Raw genomic sequence first — 16,166 nt, 5'->3', positions numbered from 1 at the left:
CTCTCTAACTGGCTTGATTTCCCAGCCACATGAGGCAATTTTGGGCTCTTTGGCAACACACTGCCTAGCAGATGAAGCAATTGCAATTCATGGATCAGATTTGGCTCCTACTTACTGCTGATGGAGATGTAAAACACCTGTTATGACTTCCCTCGGGCTCTTTGGGATTTGCACTGGTATAGGCAAGAAGAGACTCTGAGACTCTGCTTTTAGGAGGGGAGGGACTAGAGAGAGTCAGAAACTTACTTTTTAGTCAAYAGCAGGATACCTCCTTCCCATCTGGAGGAAGCATAGTCTTGTCTGCCCTTGACAAAACTGACCCTAGTTACTGCTAATATACAACCCTGTTGTCTTTGGTGTAGTTAATGAGGTCAAGACAGGACCTGAGCATGTTGCCATGAACCTGAGCATGTTCAATCTTCAAAAACGCAAAGGCTTTTGCTGCCTTTTCTCATCAGCTGAAGCCATTCTGATGATATGAATACATATAATCAGAATATGCATRTTCTGCATAAAGCAAAACACCCTTCGCTTTAAATTTTGTTTTAATGTTTTGCTTTAAATGTCCCATAGSTTTTGATCAAATTTTCCTCTCTAAACTACCCTTCCTCCTAGTCTTCTTGTTCTGCCTAGGATGAAGCCAAACACAAYACATGAGAATAAACAGGAGTATTTCTTCTTCCTTTTCTTCTTTTTTATCTAAAGAACTGAGCTTGTGTAGAAGAAACAGTCATTGCTTAGCACACTCAGCAAAAAGAAAAAGTTGGAGTCATAAACCTACAGACCACCTGCAGGGTTGTTAACTGCATATGAGATAGTGCATGGTATCCTGGGCTCCCTTTCAGCTTCCAGAATCATTAAAAAATGACTTGCAAAGAGAATATTTGCTGAGATCCTTGACTGCAAAACTTTCAGGACTACTTCAGTAGGAACTAGTTATGGCCAACATGGAGAAAAGCCCTCTTGTACCTGACATTCCTGCAAAGCAAAAAGCTAATGTCTGCCATGGAGAACACRTTCTGAACTCTTGAGGAGCTAATTACTCGTCTACTACTCACTATTTCTAGCAGCAGGCTTCAAAACACCTCACAGAGATGACCACAGTTTTCCAGGGAGGCGAGCCAAACCACCACCAAGAGTGGTGAACAAACCGGCTGAAGGTCCCCACTGCAGAAGCAGGAATATAGCTGATTCTCCATCCCCTCAGCTAAACTGCATCAACAAGCACCACAGTAGGAGCAAACTGAGAGCAGGAGAGAAGTGTTGGGGTTGCTCTTTCCGCAGTTGACCATTTACATGCCTTTAGGGATACACAGCATTTATTGTTCRTGCAAAACCTGATGGGGAAACCATCAAGGTGTGGCTTAGAAGGGGTAAAGGGGCAAACACTCCTTAGAGAAATACACACAAGTCAAAAGGCATTAGGAAAAATAAATTTGATGGATTTGGTGGAGGGTTTCACAGGTAGCAAACTTGTCATACTGGTTTTGGAAGCATTTCATATCTTCTGCCCATCATTCTTGTCYGCTTAACCCCTTCAGGAAAAATTTCAGTCCGATAACTTCTGCTTCTGCTCTGAATGTTTGAGAACTGACAGATGCTGTATGAAGGCCAATATTTGCCTGTGTGCGCCCAACCTCATTCATTTTTATTGATTCTTTAAGAATTTATTTATCTATTGGCCTAGTTCTGTTGGATAGATGAATTTCATTGTTCATGTGTTGCCTACTTGCACATCTGTATCTCTACTACCCGGACGTGCTTTAAGGATATCAATAGCAAAATAATCCAAAATATCCTATACTTATAGTGGTAGATCTGTCACCAGACCTACTTTCTTCTGGAACTGTGAAAGTTTGAGATAACTTGTTTATGTGACCCAATGTGCTGCATCATCTATCTCAGATCACTTTTTAGGAATGTATATTAGGGCTAAAGGTGAACTTTGCTTTAATTTGCACAATGCTCTGGAATAGCCCTACTTCTCTAAATTTACCTCTGTGTAAAAGTGATGAGCATCTGGCCCCAGAAAATGTGACCACACATACTGCCTGTATTGCACAGCATGCTTGATGTACAGGGGGATTATGTAGAAGTCACCCATCTGCTGTCTGAGATCACAAATTTGGCATGAAGAACACTTTGCACTTCTAGAGCAATTTTCACTGTGTTATTTTTTCATGTCATTTGATCTTTTCTTAAATCCTTCCATCATTTCACCCATATCCTGGTTTTCTCTTACTTACTGTAAGAAGTAGRGTTGCTTCTAAGCACTCCCTTCCTTACTGGCATATGACTAGTATCAACCCTTTYAACCCACTGTAGAGCAGAAATGAAGGCATTTCATAGGCAATGTAATACAGTACAATACTTCTCCCTGAGCTCTGGAGCCTGCCTGTGTTTGTGATAAGGATTTAAAGAGTGTTATGTTCATAGGAGAGGCATAGTATTTGAAATATGATAACACCATTACCTAAACTGACTTTTTAAACAATTTCTGTTGTTAAATAAGCATGTACACAAATAAGACACACAGAAAACCAAAGGATTTCTGTCTGCCCTTTCTTTGGATGAACCCGAGCATTTCCTCACTCACAGATTTCACCCCGAGCTCCCCTTCTGGCCACTTTTGGCCAGTCGATTTCTGACGAGAGTCACATAGTTAAAAATGCCCTGGCTTACCAGAACTCTCCATCATCCAGTGCTGTCTGCGATAAGCGTTTCTGCTCAGATGGGCTAACCGAGCGCCACTCTGGAGAACTGCAGGAAAACAAAACTGAACTTTACTAGAGTATATGGCATTAGTTTTCCTTGGCTCAGAACTGCTGATTGGCCAAATCAACAGCCTGTCCATCTTTCAGATATGTTTGGTTTGAGCAGCAGACACAGATGACTTTAAGAGGACCTCTGGACACCTCACATGGTGGCAGAAACCCTATGGATGCAGCTGGGAGCAGGACTGAGCRACTGATCTGGATGTTGTTTCAGGACCGCCACATCTGTGATGTTCCCTGAATTCAGAGCTGTCACATGTAATAGCTGAAATACTGCTGTTGGYAAATCTCAAAGTTTTGTTAAGTCTTGCTCCATCTTAAATCTGTTTTCCATCTGTAGCACCATCTCTGCCTTGAGGTCCGTCATTAATTTAGGGCCAGAGGTCTCTTGAAAATGGAGTCAACAGGGAGAAAACAGGCTCCTTGCCCTGTACAGAGAGATCTGCTGGATAATGTGGGTTCTCAGTAAAGTCTTTCCCTCCTTTTCAGTCATCCTTACAGCTCCAGCTGTAGCTGTGCTGACAACAAAAAACTCTGTGATGGCTTTTTGAAAAAAAAACGGGAAATGACGCTACTGAATTTCCAGTCTGATATGAAAAAACATGGAATACCTGGCACCTTGTGYGAAGTTTTTAATTCCAGCAACCACCACAAGATGTTAATACAGATTCCTGTATTTACCTGGAAGCTGCTCTGCTGTAACAGAGCTTTGTGCTGGCACCTTGAGCTCCAGAAAGCCTCCCACGTGCARAGTCAGAGCACCACTTTGCAGATACAGCACTTCAGATGAACAGCCTAAATTGCTGGATGCCTGTTCTTATCTTAACCTCTCCATTTTTGGAGATCATCACTAATTATATATGCCAATTATCCTCATTTTTCTTCTTTAACATAACTAAGTATCAGAGCTGACTCAGAAATATTTATTTATGAATCATGCCAAGGAAAGGGACATTCAAAGGAGTGCTATGGATGACCAGATGTCTGTCTCAGCAGTTTCAAAGACCCATTCAGGTTACAGCTGTTCTCCTCTACATCTGTGTTAATCAAGAAAAACACATAAGAAGCAAGTGAAAGAAGAAAAGGCTATGTATATATGAAAAAATACATAGAAAAAATATTTGAGGGGAAAAAGTAGTATGGCTTTTAACTAGATACATTTCTTTTTTGGTATTGTTTATATTTCATTTAGCTGTGGTGGTAAAAACAGATTGGTTTTAAGACCAATCCTATTTTATTTTTGCATCTTTCCACAACTTTGGAGGGTGCCATGTAGAGATATGGGCTCATATAATAGTCATCTACAACCTGCAAGAACTAAGTGATATGTCTAGAAACTCAGAGCAGAGCAAATGCAACTAGAGGCTCATAAGCTACTCAGAAGGGCTAATACAGCATCAATTTCCAGCTTACCTGCAGTAGGACAATGTATGGATGTTGTATTACATGTACTGTGGTGAAAGAGTTGCAAAAGATAAACCAAAAAGCCCTCCAAATGTGTAYTTTCCCAGTGAGGGATGTCTTTGARATATTTTTTTCCTGTTTATGTTAATACTTGATTTTTGCTAATTCTACATTTGAGGGAGTAAACCGCCTTGACAGTGTCTCTTTTCCTGAGCTGCCTTGAAAATGTTGAGGGTGATGTGTTAGGATGGCAGTAACACTGTTAAGCATSTGCAAGCTCTTCATTTAATTTTCTGGAAAATAGCACTGGCTGCAGAAAACTAGATGCAGGCCAGCAGCCTGGTTTTAGCCTTTGCAGTATGAGCTCACTGCCAGGCAAGTGTGTGTGGTAGACAGCACGTACTTGTCACTCCATGGGCCGTTCCACTCCACCTGGCCCCAGGGATTCCTTATTCTTATGAGCTGCACTTTCCGGCCCCGATAGCTCACCTGCGGAAAGAGGAAATAAGGAAAACGTGAGTGTCACTAGCTGAGGAGCAAGTCTTCTCCAGTGTGCACAGGCTGCATAAYAGTTCGGCAAAAGGTGTGCTGCTATATGGAGGAGATGAGAGAGGGAAGGATGGAAGGCAATTTGGAGCAGGATGACTCCCCCTAAGACAGAGAACCRCTCAGCAGGAGCTGGGCTGGTGCCTTCTGCACAAGGGGAAGCAGATACATGCTCCATCACACTGGCTCCAGCTCCCAGCTCTGGCCGCAGGCTGGAGGAGCTGTTGCACACGCAGTCCTCTGGGGAGCTGAGGCCTGCACTGTAGCCTGCTGAGACGTGCTACCCTGGGATGTCACCTCCCATCCCCCTGAGATAAGGGGGTCTCTCCCTTGTCTTTGCCCAGGCCTCTSCTGGTGACACGGGACAGTGGGGACGTACCTCATCGATGCCAGTCACGGAGTAAGCATGGCCCTTTATAAGCCCAAAGGGGGTTTTGGCTTCTGACTCGGCAGCACTGCTGGTCTAAAATATGAAAGAAAAATATGAATGTATTTCTTTGGGAGGAGACTCCAAATGGTGCCACTTGGTCTCTTCAAGGCACCAGGAAGGAGGTCAGTGGGTAGCCAGTACTGTGAACAGAGAAACCGTCTGTTTGCTTGTTCCAGACATCGATGATGCAATGGTGTCCTTTGACAAAACTGAATTCCCTAGAGCTGGGAAGACTTTTTTTTTGGCACATCTTTTACTCGTGGACAAAGTAAGGCTTCAGCTTATGCAAAACTTGTGTGAATTTAACCTATCAGGTGGAAGATCCAGGCTCAAATCCCTTTTCTGCCTCTGTGGTTTTGAATCAACATCATTCAGGTTTCCAGGACATCACTCCAAGCTTTTGTTCAAATGCAGTTTGTATTGGGTAGGGGATGGGAAAAAGTGCTCTCAGACTGAGGTCAGAAGTTGATATGGTCTCATTTCATGCAAAGAGGCACTTGAGGGAGCAGTGATTGAACTGAAGTGTCCTATCAGCCAGCTGAGTATCATGCTCCCTCTCTAGCTCAATGAATATTTAAACAGTCCTTGCAAGCCAGAAAGCTCCATCAGGAGAGAGAGGGAAACTCGTTTCAGAAAACACTGAACCCTAGAGCTGAAGGTACAGTCTCAAGCAAAGAGAGAGCTTGTGGAGAAGCTTTGCTCACAATCGAGCAGACAGCAGATTTGAGTCAACAGGTCTTCCTCAGCCGAGGCAAATGGAATGATTTGGCTACTGGCCAGAGCAAATGAAAGCCTCCCTCTTTCTCCCCTAGTCGGCACACTTCTTTTGCCCAAAAGGGATATGAAACATTTTGTGCTCAATGGGATTTTTTCTTTGCCTTGAAACWTCTTTTCTCTGGTTGCTCTTTCTAGTGAAGAAATCCGGCACATTGTTGTTTCCAAACAGCATTYTCCTCTGAGCACAGCAAACAAGAAAGCCGTATTGGGAACAATAATGGGACTTTCTCCCTTGATGACATCAGATGTCCTGATGACTTCTTTCACAGAAAGTCTAAGGCACATGAGTAGTTTCTCACACTTCTGGACACGATGGTGTAAAGACATCTATGCGGCTGCTACCCACCAAGAACCTCTTCTATAGGAAAATGGGAGATACCAGTCTCTGGAAGGATAAATAGGATGCACCCTAAGCCCCAGTCACTGTTTCCAAGTGAGCATACTGATCCTGAAGAATGTGTTGTATCCCCCAAGTCCCTATAGGTGTTGTTACAGAATTCAGGCCAGAAGAAGATTAATTTTGTTGTCTCTGGAGCTAGTAAATCCTCACAAGGTTATGGCCAACTTTAATGCTGACCCAGAGTAAGCAAGTAAGCCAAGAAATAAAGTTCACTCTCCCCAGGTGCTCACAGAAGCATCATTATTGCCTTAAATAGTGTGGCCATCACATACTGAGATGTGATTATTTTATTTTCTTTTGAAAAATTGTTTATAAACAATTGTTTATAAAATTGCTCATAGAATTGTTTTGAAAAATTGTATTATATATCTATCAGTTCACACCTATTATTTGCATAGTTTAGTGCATGTCCATCTAGTTGTCATTAATTTAGCCAGCCTTTGAAAAAATATTTTTTCTTTTACACAGAAACCACAAAYCGGACTGAGAGTAAAGCAGCCCCCATTTCTTACTTACATCGATAGAGCAGCCCACCATTGAACATCTTTTCAGAGCTTTCTCTAGGATTTCATAGAAATTATCAGGAGCCCTTTTAACCTCATACATTTCTCCTACTCCTCCAGTGAAATCTTCCATGGCTTCTATTGTGCTGCCTCCTTTCAGGGCCTCGTAGCTGCCGTTCAGCCTGGAAAACACATGCTTGCCGTGAGAATTGCTTCTGAAGCTTTTGAGGATAACTGTGCTCAAGCATAGTGGGTGCTTTCTCATGTGGGCATAAAATCACAGCAACATCACTGAAATCAACAGAAGTACTCCAGAATATACCCAGGATGTATGTGAGAAGTACTGGAATCACTCTGCTTTTTGTGTTAATTCCATTTTTAATTCATTCATTCCTCTGTAACTCTTAAGCCTGGGGGTTTCTTTCATTAATGCCAGTTGTTAGGCTGGCAAAGATGGGATATCMTTACTGTAACACTGGCTTGCTACCTTACCAAATCAGTTAAAAATTAAGAGTTAGCCAGAACCATCATTTGAGGTCTCCGTGGAGGCACGAAGGCCAAGTTTCAGGCTTTGATCCACCTCCTATTGTAGTCAACTAGTTGTGCCTAGTGATACGCTGAAGTTGGACCAACTTGCAGGAGAAGATCAGAAAGGCAGCAAATGCAAATGCAAATGCAAATACAAAAAAATCCACTAGATAGAAGCTACTAACTTGAACTATGAATAATGTATGTACAGGGTGGTACACCAGACTTACTTGGCATAGGCTTTCTCTAGTAAGGCACTCCAAAATTCATTGTGTTCAGCTGAGTGCAGGAAAACCAAGCGGCCTTTGAAGGTGGGTAATCGATCGTCAACCACGACATCCAGCCACTCATTGTGCTGCCAAAACTATTTAGAAGGGAGGGAGCATGAGTTGGTTGACAGCATGTCATTTCCTGAAGCTAGCACACTGATGACTGAGTGCTTTTAATTATCAGTTAATTACAGTCGCAGGCTTGCTTAGAAGGCATATGTCAGCCATCAGTTCCCCTTACACTGTGTGAGGCTGTTCTGAAGGAAGTGTAATTTGTMCAAGTCTTTCACTTTTAAGTAAATGACTAAGATTACAAGTGTACAGCTGTATTGTAGGTCCTGATTTGGATAATGTCACCCATGTGGTCGATGACAACTGGTCACCTTATGATTCAAGCCATCTTTACATCGCACATGCACATTACAGACCCCAGTCAAACTCCTGATTTATCTTTAAGGCCTTACATCGTAAGTGGAGTTGGGAGGCCCCCCCAAAAYGTGAAATGTTTTAGATGTTCATCTTACCTGAAAGTGAAATATTCCAGCATAATCTGGCCCAAAATTTTGATCTGGTGGCACCACCCTTGCTAATGTTTTTTCATTCAGTGTGAGAGAAGCAATGGCTGCTAACAGCCAGCAGTCACCTGTGAATTGAGAAGAAGGAAGAAGTTTTTTTTCCTTCAAGTGAAAAAAAAGGTGGTTCAAGGGCCAGAAGAAATGTTATCTCAGTCAGCTGCCACCCCTGTTGAAATCCAAACGAGGGTCTGTGCTCCCCAGGTGAGATGTCCCTGCCCTGCACGGCCAGGACAGACCAACTGCAGTTTGGAGGCCCTGGTGGACGTAGGGCTCCCTTGGTCTCACAGCACCTGCATGCAGGGATCCTTCATCGACCTTGGCTCCTGCTGCCCCGGTATGATCCCTGGCACAGGTGGGAGGTGTCACCCAGGGGGAAGATGTGGTTAAGGTGAGTTCAAGGGTACCTCCTGCTTCACCGCTACTACCAGCCCAAATGAGACAGCATCCCCTCCTCGCCTGTGGGCATATTCTTGCTGCTCAGCACCGGGGTAGGCACCAACGCCTCCGCCAGGAGGTTCACTCACCGAGATCCCCTTGACAGATGTCAGTTCTTGTGGCTCCTCCAAGGATAAACTTGGGATCTTTGACAATGTCCTGGAGGTGAACAGAGACACAGAGATGATTTAAAACATGTCAGGGAACACTTCGCAGTCACTCTGAGCCCAGATGCGCAGCACTGTGTGGGCCACATGAAATACATTATCCTACCGCAGTGTAGCCACCATGAAAATGAGCTGGGGARCCCTTGCCAACTCATTAGAGTGCAGAGCAACCAGAGAATCAGCCAGCCTCACTTTTTTTTTCCCAATTAGCTGGCAGCTAATGAAAGGCTGACACCTTCTATTCACCTCCAGGAAATTGTTAAAATACCCTAGCACATCCTGGTCCAGAATCTTGAAATTAGGATACAACCCTGGCTAATGGATTTTTGTTTTTCTGCACAACCTGTAAAAGCTAAAACTGGCAATTTTTCTTTAAATAAAGTCTTAAACCTTTTATTTACCTGTGTGTAATGCATAGAACATACAGTGGCTGACAACCATGAGACTATTTCCTCCTCAAATAAGCAAACAAAAAAGGCCAACTCCAGCCTTGTTTGTTTTACAGGGTCAAGTTGGTTTTTAGTAGGAGTTGACACTACCCACCCTTGTGTGCTCAGAGATCAGAGGGACTGAGATATATGATCATGGTGGCATTAATACTATTTTATGAGCTTTCATCTGACTTCTGATTCAATTGCAAGTACCACAGCTAGATAGAAAAATTACATTGGTAAACCACTAAATGTGGCTCTCTTCTCCCCTTTCCTATGGACTATAAATTGAATTTAATAGATTGAACTCAATAGAAAAATGAGGAGAAGGCCATCCAATATGTTGCTAGAGGAGTATGCCTTTATTTAATCAGTCGGCCCTGATACTCTATGGCAGATGCTACTGCATAAAGCTGCTTTATGTAAGCAGCAGAAGCTTCTTAGAGGTTTATTTGGGAAAAAAAAGAAAGGAAATTAAACAGAGAAAAAAGGAATGCCTGAGCCTATTCCATCTTCCCACCACTGTGATTACCTAGAAAAAATTGRATTATTTTTGGTTTATTTTACTTAATTTTATTAGGCCATTGGGGTAAGCTATTGATAGTCTTAGTTTCCTGTGCTGATTCCTGACAAACCTGCTACTGTCCTCTGTTGAAGCTGTGACRCTGTCCCAGATAAACCAGAACTGTTTTCAATCATGTTTTATCCCTGGATACTTTGTTCCCCTCATGATCCACCAACGCTCTTTAGGTGCTTCAAGTCTCGTGCTGGCCAGCATAGCCTGGTCATACTCCAAAGCAAATGAAGCAGCCTGAAATTTTGGCATGTCTGAACATAAACTGTTTTGCCACAATTTTGCAGATGGCAATAGGCTAATATTGGTAGCAAGGCGGGCAGTGTCTCCACCATACAAACAGGGTGGCTGTTTGGAGATGTCATGCTTGAGGATGCAGCAAAGCTACTAAATACATACTACACAGTATTTGCAAAGGGTCACCATGACTGTTTAAAATCTTTAAACAAAAAGGTTTTTTTTTGGATGACCAGAGATGCTTTAGAGCAGTAGCAGCACGCATAGATGATGCAGTGCCTCACTCCAGGAGGGATAAAGCACAAGCATTTTCCAGTGAGCCAGGACAAGAAACAACAGCTTCTTGTTTTCCTCATGCCTACTACATTTTGTAGTAACCATCCACCTTCCATGAAGTCGCCATACACGAGAAGAGATGACCAGCATCACAGCAAACCATGCCAAGTCAGTCACTCCCTGTTTACACGAGCACACTTGCCACACCTGCTCCTTCCTGTTCATGGGTGAACTTGTCCCAGGGAAGTCACTCCTCCGCTGGGTAGCTTGAGCTGAATGGGGCAGCATTCCTCCAAACAGCTGAAAGTCTTCAGGAGGGCTGAGCAGTTAAAGACCRTCTTGTGGCCAGGACAAGCAGAAGGAGAGACGGGTACATTTGCAAACCACTGCTGAAGGTGCCTGAAGCACCGTTYCCTGCTTGACTCACAGAGGAGCCTCATGTTAATTTAAGCTCTCTGCTTTGGATGTCCTTCACTCAGTGCCCACAGTACTGCTCAAAGGGGAGCTCAGGCTGCCCTGAATCCTCTCCGAATTATATATTTGAGACATGCAGTAGGCGACCTGGTCTTCTAGAAAAAAATCTGCAGATCCTTGTCAACACTGTTGTTTAGGGGCTCTCCTATAAAACCTGTAGCAATAGCAGGTCTAAATTTCTATTGCATCTTTGCTAGAGTGGTGTGACAAGGATGGAAATGACCTGGGCAATATCACTTTGCACAGGAGTTTATCCAGATAGGATGTATCTGGCAAATGTCTCTCTATTAGCTCAACTGCAGAGCATGTCCCATTGAGAAAAGGGACAAGTGAGGTATCACCTACAGGCAGGAGTCCTAAGGAACTCACTACCTGTTGTCCCCATTGCAATCCCTCCCCCAACACACACATCTATCTATCTACGTAGGTGTGTGTGTGCCTGTGAATGTATGTGTGTGTAAGGGGAAAGGAGGTGGAAAGGAAGTGGCGGTGAGGTTGTGCCCTAGCCGCATCGTCCCAGGCGTGCCAAGGGGGAGGCACTGCAGAACCCCATGTCCCCACTGCACTGAGCAAAGGGAAACCAAACAGCACCTCCGCGTTACCTGGCCCGCCTGCTTGGTAAATACACTCAGTTATGTGTAGACTGCACATGAACAATAAAAAACACAGCTCACTGCTCTCAGACATAAATCTAACAGCAGCTGATAAAGTAGCCGAGCTTTAATAACATGCCTTATTTTAGCTCCTGGGGAACATAAATCTCATGGCAAGCACTGTATATAGCCGTTCCCAAGAAGCTCCAAGGAAAGCTAAGCCCATCAACTGTAAAATTTTTTGAAGCCAGTTCAGTAATATTCACTCAGACTTTCTATGCGCCCTGAGGGCAGCCCAATTTGAGCATCCACTAGCCCTCCAAGTCTGGCACTATCCTGGGACCACTGCTCCCAATGCTCTCTTTTTAAAAATGTCCCTCCATCGGACCAAACAGCTCTGTTTGTTAGCAAGGAACGAGATGAAAAGTCTTTGCACTAACAAGGACTTGACCGTAACTTACTCAGCGCTGCGAGGGTTTGCTAGCAGGCTGCCAGGTCCACGTCGTYCTCGCAGCTGGCTGGCTCCTAGGGAGCAGCGTGTGCCCTGCAGCTAGCTGCTTTGGCTACGCCAGCCCTGTGCATATCTGCTCTCCAAACCCGACCTGCTGCCTGCGTGCGCCCTGCCGAAGCTGATGCCCCCGTGCCTGCAGGTTTGTGAGTTAGCTGTGCTCGCCCTTCCGATGGGGCTCACTGAGCCCAGACCAGCCTTAGCCCCGCTTGTGGCTTCAGCAAGGCCCTCGCCCCTGGCCCGCGGTGCAGCATGGGCACTAACGCCCGCTGCTTTCAGCGTTAGATACCCGAACGCCTTTACGGGCAGTTGAGCCCATTTCCCTTTTTGCAGAGCAACATTCCTGACTGCCCATTAAASCAGCCTAAACCCAAAAGTCAGCCTGACCCCTGGGAAAGGAGAGGCAGAAAAGTGGTGGCCCTTCCAGGGTGGATGAAGAAGGTCACGTTGCTGCTTCAAGCATTTATTGTATCGAATGGGAGCCTTTGGTTTCTTCCCTGTGCGGTGGCACACTTAAAGCACCCTTCTTGCTGCCAACAGCAGCCAGCTGCAAGCTGCAAGCAGGCGGCAGCGGTTCACAGCAGTGGCTCTCACTCGCTGAGATGAAGGATTCAGGCACCAGAAGATGCCAAATTTGTTCATTTGTTCATGTTCAAATTAAAGCCTCGGCTCTGTTTTCCTCACTGAGAGAACATAGAAACACGGGAGCACCGAGACTTCCTCTGGGAATACGGCTTCAGGTCAACATAGCTCATCTCCTCTCCCTCTTCTTCCTCCAGAGATCTGGGAAAGAGCATATTACACAGCTCCACCGTTGACATATGGAGAAGTACTTTCAATCTCCTATGTCTAAAGCAAACAATAATAAACAAAATTCAATAAAAAGGAATTTAAAAGGTTTTGAACACCTGTTCCATGTTCTCTGATAYGCAAAAGAAGACCAAGCTCTATGGTTTTTGAATGTATATGGCAAAAATAATATTAAAGAGATTTTCAGACTGTATGGTATAATTACGTGCATCAGTATTTTCAGTATGTTAAGGGACAAAACCCAGAACTAAATTTTGCATTCACACATACAATACAGTAATTCAAGGATCTGCTTGCACAAAGAAATTGCCTAGGAGCAGGAAGGTGTAATATGAGAGAGACRAAAGGAGGTGACCTATACTCTCCTACTACCGCACTGAAGCTATGTTTCTTTTGACTCAAAGGAAAACAAATTACATCTCCTGAATCTCTGACACACATTTGCAGAGGAGGTACATGGAGTCCTAAGAAAGGCTGAGGAGGAGGCTGTTTAAGTGACCTTATTTTTTGTGACTAGATTTCTCTACCTGGCTGCAGCATACAGATCCTATCACACCGATTGTCAGTGGCTGTTCTAGTCAGGAGAAACTCCTCCTCAGTTCCTTCTTTACCCTGTGGATTCACTTGACATTAATCTTACATCTGTCTTTCTTTTTGGTTGTTTGTTTATTTTTCTTTCTTTTCCATTTTTCATTCTTTTCATTTCATTCTTTTTCATTTTTCGTTCTTCAGTTGACATATCTCTGACTTTCTTAGGCACTGTAACTATTAGAAATAAGTGGTAGATATACTGGCTATCCCAGCAGTTTAATTTAGATTTAAATTAAGCAGAAAGAAGAGAGGAGACAAGAGGAGACGAGAGGAGAGGGAAAAGAAAAGCAAAAATTATATTTTAAGATCTATTTTAAAGGTTTCATTTATAATAAAAAAGGACAGCAAAATAAAATTACTAAGTATCTTCCTGAATCCTAGAGCACTTCAGATTTATGCAGAGATATTCACCAGGTGCCAGTCAGTGTAGCTCACKGATTGCACTGGGAGATCTAGAGGGTAGTGTCAGCTGAGGGTCTTGTTCACGCTGTACGCATACATGTATTCATGCAGATATACACATTTTAAACTAACAAGAAAGCCCCCTCTACCCTCATTACAAAAGATTAAACTCTTACTGGGTCTTAATCTGTGGAGAAATATTATTTGGTCCYGTAACTACCTGTATTCATTGTGCTATTCTTCATCCAGGCTACCATAAAATACTGGTAGGAGAAGTGACAAAAATCAGTCACCGCGAAAAGCAGTTTGAACACACGCACACATACATGAAGAGCTTGTGATCACACCTGCAGSTACCACGGCTTTGCCAGCTGAGCCATGGCACCCAATCCAGCACGCGCTCCAGGCCTATATCCCACTTGCAAGGTAAAACCTATCAGTTCAAAATGGTGTTACAGAGCCTCTATTTTACTGCAGATCCTGAAGGATATTAGAGATGAAGCTGATTCAGCTTAAATGCTGAGGAGCCGGCGGAGAGCGTAACTCAAACCTTGTCCTTACACATCCTCCCAGCCTCCCCTGAGCTGTATTTCTTGCTGTGCTGCTCACAAAAGTTCATCTTTTTACAGCGGAAATTGGAGCCTAAAGGCACATCCCACTTCAGGTAATTTTTCTTCCTGGAAATATTCCCAGTTCAGCTTACAAAGGTCCCAAAGGAGGAAGCAACAAGTACACCAGACAAACCACTGCCCCGGGTACCACAGGCAGCAACAYGGGAGCCCTCAGCTGCTGCCGGTCACATCTTGGAGCCAAGTTCAATACTCGTGAACCCCCGGCTGGGAAAAATGCCAGACCAGCGCCTAGCGTTTGGCCACAGGAAAGCCGTTCTTCCCGGCCTGGYGGCACAGGCACTTGCACTTTGGGCTGCAGGATGGCTGCACCGCCACATCTTGCCGGCAGCATCCCAGCCCGGGAGGCAAAAGCAGCGGCGGCAGTGCTGGTGGAGAGGCCCGTCCTTGCAGAGGGGAAGCRGAGAGGGGAAAGAGGTGGAAAGCCAGGGCAGGCACCCTGAGGACTGGGCTTGCTGCCGCTGGCATGTGCGGTGTGGGGCTGTCTCCTGTTTCCTCAGCTGAAATCTCTCCAGCAGTAGTAACTTCAGCTCTGCTCTGTAATGGCACTACGTTAATGATCAGACACTAAGGCCTAAGTCCTACAGACTTAGCCAAATTTTAAAGCCTTTTTTAAGCTGATTTTTGCTCTTCTCCTCTCATTGTTATTGGTAAAGGAAAGTTTTCTATTGCAGGAGAAGCTTTTAGATCATGAAGAAAAAGAGAATAAAAGTCTTAATCATTAAGAAGGAAATGAAACTTAGCAGCAAATCTTTTGTGGCTATTAGATGCGGAGTTAATGGGGAGAAGGAACCTAGAGTGATGTTGGATTTGTGATCAAAGAGCATATGATTAGTGAAACTCCAGGCTGCCGTGGTGTTATTAATGACTGTTATGCAAGATGCATTAGAAGGCACTCATCAAGCCCGTGGCTGCTGCTGAACGGCTCAGTAACCTTGGCATGTCTGCACTCTCTCAGCGCATTTCATGATGTAGGCAAGCAAGGAAGCATGAGACTTTCATACTTCAAATATTTTGTTGTTGTTGTTGTTGGKYTTTTTTACATTTAACTTTAGTTACAATCTTTCCCCATTAACGGCACTTGGTTTTTAAATGTTTATAACGTATTCATAACGCATTTTACCCTAAATCCCTCGTACGTCCGCTTATTTCCATCCTAACTTTGCTGTTTTTCGGCTCTTAGGCCCAAGAGAAAGCTGATGAGAAGTTGTTGGTACATATGTGTATGCACGTAGAGCATGTCTATGTAACAAGAAAAGAGAAGAAAACCTGTATCAGATCCTTTGGGAAGCGGCGTACTCACCCCGGGCCTCTTCCAGACGAAGGGGACGGGTGGCTTCTCGCTGAAGAAGAGCGACRCATCAGTGGCGGGGAAGTCGGGGTCCTCGAAGAGCACCCCGCGGCGCTGGCACTCCCGCCGCAGCGCCTCGTAGCCTTGCCCTGAGCTGTGGGTGTCCCGTGCGTCCCGCGGCAGCGCCGGGYGCCGCGGCTTCGCCTCCCGGTACGGGTAGGGCATGGCTGGGCTCGCCCGTGCGGAGAGAGCGGCGTGCGGGATCGCTCCTCCGTTGCAGCCGCCGGAGTGGTGGTGCCAGCCCTGCCCGGCTGCTCCGTGTCGCGAGACGGAGGGGAAAAAAAAGAAAAACCCACCCTGAAAGCAAACAGGGAAGCGGAGTGGCCAGGGCCGGGAGCGGCCGGGTGGCACCCGGTCCTCCCCCGGGGATGGGGATGGGCGCTGCGCTGGCGGGAGCACCGCCCGGCCGGGAAACCCGAGCCGCACCACGCCGAGCCAGAGACAGCCTCAGCGTCTTCGCCCAAGTCCCYGTGCCCCAGAGA

The 16,166-nt window shown here is 45.0% G+C and overlaps 1 protein-coding gene across 1 annotated transcript in view; it reads right to left on the bottom strand.

Annotated features, from left to right (window-relative positions):
- The window catches only part of CAPN9 (calpain 9), a 29,735-nt gene extending 13,886 nt beyond the window's left edge, over positions 1-15,849 (bottom strand). The window contains exons 1-8 of the mRNA XM_085315430.1: positions 15,637-15,849; positions 8,731-8,800; positions 8,156-8,274; positions 7,593-7,726; positions 6,848-7,016; positions 5,104-5,187; positions 4,582-4,667; positions 2,683-2,760 (exon numbers count right to left, since the gene is read on the bottom strand). Of these exons, the coding sequence (XP_085171556.1) occupies positions 2,683-2,760; positions 4,582-4,667; positions 5,104-5,187; positions 6,848-7,016; positions 7,593-7,726; positions 8,156-8,274; positions 8,731-8,800; positions 15,637-15,849 (953 nt within the window). The remainder of the gene's footprint in view (positions 1-2,682; positions 2,761-4,581; positions 4,668-5,103; positions 5,188-6,847; positions 7,017-7,592; positions 7,727-8,155; positions 8,275-8,730; positions 8,801-15,636) is intronic.
- Between the last annotated feature and the right edge of the window lie 317 nt (positions 15,850-16,166).

This window comes from Rhea americana, unplaced genomic scaffold (genome assembly GCF_003343005.1).
Source record: "Rhea americana isolate MKP2758 unplaced genomic scaffold, rheAme1 scaffold_43, whole genome shotgun sequence".
Taxonomy (NCBI): Eukaryota; Metazoa; Chordata; class Aves; order Rheiformes; family Rheidae; genus Rhea; species Rhea americana.
The sequence above is the reverse complement of the archived record's forward strand: the minus strand, read 5'-3'. Positions and strand labels throughout refer to the sequence as shown.